The sequence below is a fragment of the Amphibalanus amphitrite genome, unplaced genomic scaffold, assembly GCF_019059575.1.
Source record: "Amphibalanus amphitrite isolate SeventyFive unplaced genomic scaffold, NRLGWU_Aamphi_draft 001025F_arrow, whole genome shotgun sequence".
NCBI lineage: Eukaryota > Metazoa > Arthropoda > Thecostraca > Balanomorpha > Balanidae > Amphibalanus > Amphibalanus amphitrite.
The window spans coordinates 218353-221776 of NW_024882519.1; the positions used below are offsets into that span (position 1 = coordinate 218353).

General features: G+C 45.0%; 1 protein-coding gene across 2 annotated transcripts; it reads left to right on the top strand.

Moving 5' to 3' along the window:
- Positions 1-1395: 1395 nt before the first annotated feature.
- LOC122369323 (neuropeptide-like protein 31) lies at positions 1396-3131 on the top strand. 2 transcript variants are annotated; one of them, XM_043343973.1, is made up of 4 exons: positions 1396-1578; positions 1777-1868; positions 2127-2183; positions 2662-3131. In XM_043343973.1, the coding sequence occupies exons 1-4, from the start codon at positions 1570-1572 to the stop codon at positions 2780-2782; spliced, it is 279 nt and encodes a 92-aa protein (XP_043199908.1). In that variant the 5' UTR covers positions 1396-1569; the 3' UTR covers positions 2783-3131. The 2 variants fall into 2 exon arrangements, with proteins under 2 accessions (XP_043199908.1, XP_043199907.1); XM_043343972.1 differs by lacking the exon at positions 1396-1578 and having other exon boundaries at positions 1622-1868.
- Positions 3132-3424: the final 293 nt, after the last annotated feature.

Here is a 3424-nt window from a genome sequence, read left to right on the forward strand (position 1 = left end):
ATACTCTCCTTATCTGCTTGTTTCAACTCTATCAAATGTATGTTGTGCTGTCAATTGTCACTGTATCATGCCATGTAAACTGGGCTCGAAATAGCCACCTGTGGAGAGTTCCAGTATAAATACAAATACAAATACAAATCCTCCTCCTCCACTCACCAGTCGTACCGACTGCGCCTTCGGGCGACAGCCGATCTCTCCACCAATCAGCGTTCAGGAGTCCCACCGTGTCCACCAATCAGCGATCGGAAGCCCCAGACAGGGGAGCTGGTTCGTCTGACTGCTGGTGTGGTTACGGTAATGTCCTTTGATGACGCGGGCAGAGGGCTGGACGATGGCGGAAAGGGGCGGGGCGAAAAATGGTACGAAGAACGGGACAGACGTGTTTTAGCTGGAAAATATAGACTTGTTACATTGTTTACACCTGCTACTTTATGAATAGCTGCTCGGCAGGTAGCAGGTGTCAACATAAATTCGTAGGAATACGAAAAGTATCAATTAGAGGAACTCCAATGACCACCGTGCATGAAAGACCAGCATGCAGGCCCATGTCACTCCACTTTTGATGACATCATAAGGGGGCCTCAGGACAATTAATGGCGCGGTGCGCCACAATCGCTCCCAAGCTACTTGCCAACAGCTGCCATTTTTGAAAATATTATTTTGAAATAAAGTTTCAAGTAATGAAAATATTGTAATAAAGTTGTAAGTTAAATCTATACTATATCTAAAACCTTACTGAAAAATGATTTATCCATAGTAAAAATATAAGCTCGATGCGTTTTTACGTTGCTTTCCTGCTGCTGCAGAGGGTTTTTAAATCGTCTATATCTTCAAAACCGGCCATTTCTTAGCATATTGCTGTTTTTTTTTTTTTTTTTTGTCGCTGGAAAATTAGTTGGGCTTTCCATTGACATCAACGGCTGAGCGGTATATGCAGAGCGCCATCAATAATCTTCAAAGTTAGTCATTTTTACGTTGCAAAGGAATGGAGTACCCCTTGCGAGCATCAGGGGTGACGTCACTCAGGATCTTTCTCTGATTGGTCGGCGGGGGAGTGACTGTACCTTCTATAGATGGCCTTGCCAGCATGCAGCATGTGCTGCCAAACTTAAGTTCACTTGGATGTGATTAGTCACATAGACAGACGTTACATCTTACCTAATAAATTCTACACGCGCCATGACCTTTGCCCAATATGTGTACTTTCACACTTGGTTGAATACGAACCATCACCATTCGGAGATTTGTCAAGTATACCTAACGATGTGAAATCACCACAGAGATAAGGTTACCTGCAGCCCGCACTACTGTAGCTGGTAGATCGTGGCGTTAGGTGTGACCGTTCAGCTCAGTGACCGCGGCACACGCGTCTAAAGTTCACCAGTATCCCAGTGCTGATAACCAGCGGGAAATGTGTGACAGGAGGGGAGGGTTGACCTTCCGTCCCCCGGCGGCACCGGTCAAGTCACGACCCGACCCCGCCCTCGGGGTGGACACGGACTGTATAAATGGTCGGACAGCGGGCAGCAGAAACACAGTCAACACCGACCAGTCACCGAGCAACACAACATGATCAAGGTAAGTTAAAAATAGTTACTCGCGCTCCTCCAACACCTGAAAGTCAAATAACTTCGGTACTTCAGCAGGAAAAACATGCATTCTTCCGAAGAAGGATAATTAGAACAGAAATAATTTCAGAATAACAGTGTCTTATCCGTGACTGTGTTCTGTATCCCGAACAAACCGTCAGAATTAATCATTCTCCTTTGTTTTCAGTTTGTCGTATTCGCCCTGTGTGTGGCCGCCGCGGCTGCCGGCGGTGGATATGGTGGTGGATATGGTGCCCAGAGCCACGTCAGCGTCCAACAGTGAGTAAACTAAAATAATGAACCATTTACACACAACTGACAACAAGACAAATTTTCAACTTCGCCAGTATAAACGGATTACCTACCAGATCCCTCGAGTCGTTCTTGACCTAAACCACTCGTAAAAATAGCTTATCCACTAGGCAATACGAGCCACTTTACTAAATTGATTTTCAATTTGCTATAGTAACCATTCATTGAAAGCTGGTAAAGTGTCACAAGTGATTTTCATTCGTTTTACCCACGCACCTTTTTCAGATACAATCCCTGGGGCAGCAGCAAATACGGAGTTCACCAGACTCACGCCACTTATGCGTAAGTATGAAACAAAGAAGTTCGAGCTATTTGTTGTTCATTGTCTGCTGGCTCCCTTGAATATCATACTATATAACCAACTCGAGTTCGTACTGAAATATAGTTGTTGCTCATGAGATTCAGCGTGATGATTAAATGCCTTTTCATACAAAACCCAAAATAGGAGATGTTTTATCCTGTTATGTCTTTTTTTGTGATATATACAAGTATGTAGGTATTAGTGATGTCAACTACCACAAACCAAAACAACTTGCAAAATTAAGAGAAAGGCATTCTTTTTTTTAAATCCTAGGCTCCTATACTGCCATTTTACGAGTATGATCATTCATAATGGTTACACACAAAATATCAAAAGCACTAGTATCGAAATACCTAACTCCAAGTTGGTATCGGTTTGGTGGTACACAAAAAAATATTGGAATCTGATTGACACATCTGAAAGGTATGCAAATAACAAGGATCTATTTTATTTCGACAGCGGCCATGGCGGTGGATACGGCAGATACGGAGGATACGGCAAGTTTGTCGGAGGTCACGCCAAGGTCTACGCTCAAGCTCAGGGATCTGGTGGATATGGACACGGTGGATACGACGGTTGACACGGCGGATACGGCGGTGGACACGGTGGATACGGCGGTGGACACGGTGGATACGGCGGTGGACACGGTGGATACGGCGGTGGACACGGCGGATACGGCGGTGGACACGGCGGATACGGCGGTGGACACGGCGGATACGGCGGTGGACACGGTGGATACGGCGGTGGACACGGCGGATACGGCGGTGGATATTCCTATGGATACAGCGCCGATGTCGGACACGGTGGATACGGCCACTAATTTAATTATATTGAGCGTCGTAACATCGCCAATTCATCGTGTTTGTGTGATTTATAAGTGTGGTGTGTGCAGTTTTCTAAAAGGCATTTAAAATATACTGCAAAGGAAGGACAACTTTGTGGAAGCAGAATCCAGTGCCTGATGTTTGTTTCTTCATACTTTAAAGACATATTATTTTCATCGCTTGAATATTGATATTGATGTGAATGCAGGCTTAACGCAACAGCTAAGATGTTATGACTGAGGTATTTTCTGCCCAGTTCCACATATTTGTATACCACATAATATTTACAGTTATAGTCACCTAGAGCGTGGGAGCGTCGATCTCTGATGTGTGTCCCTGCCCTCATTTGTCTAATCAGTCCTCGGGTGGTCGGCGGTGTCGGGGTATTATCGTGACCC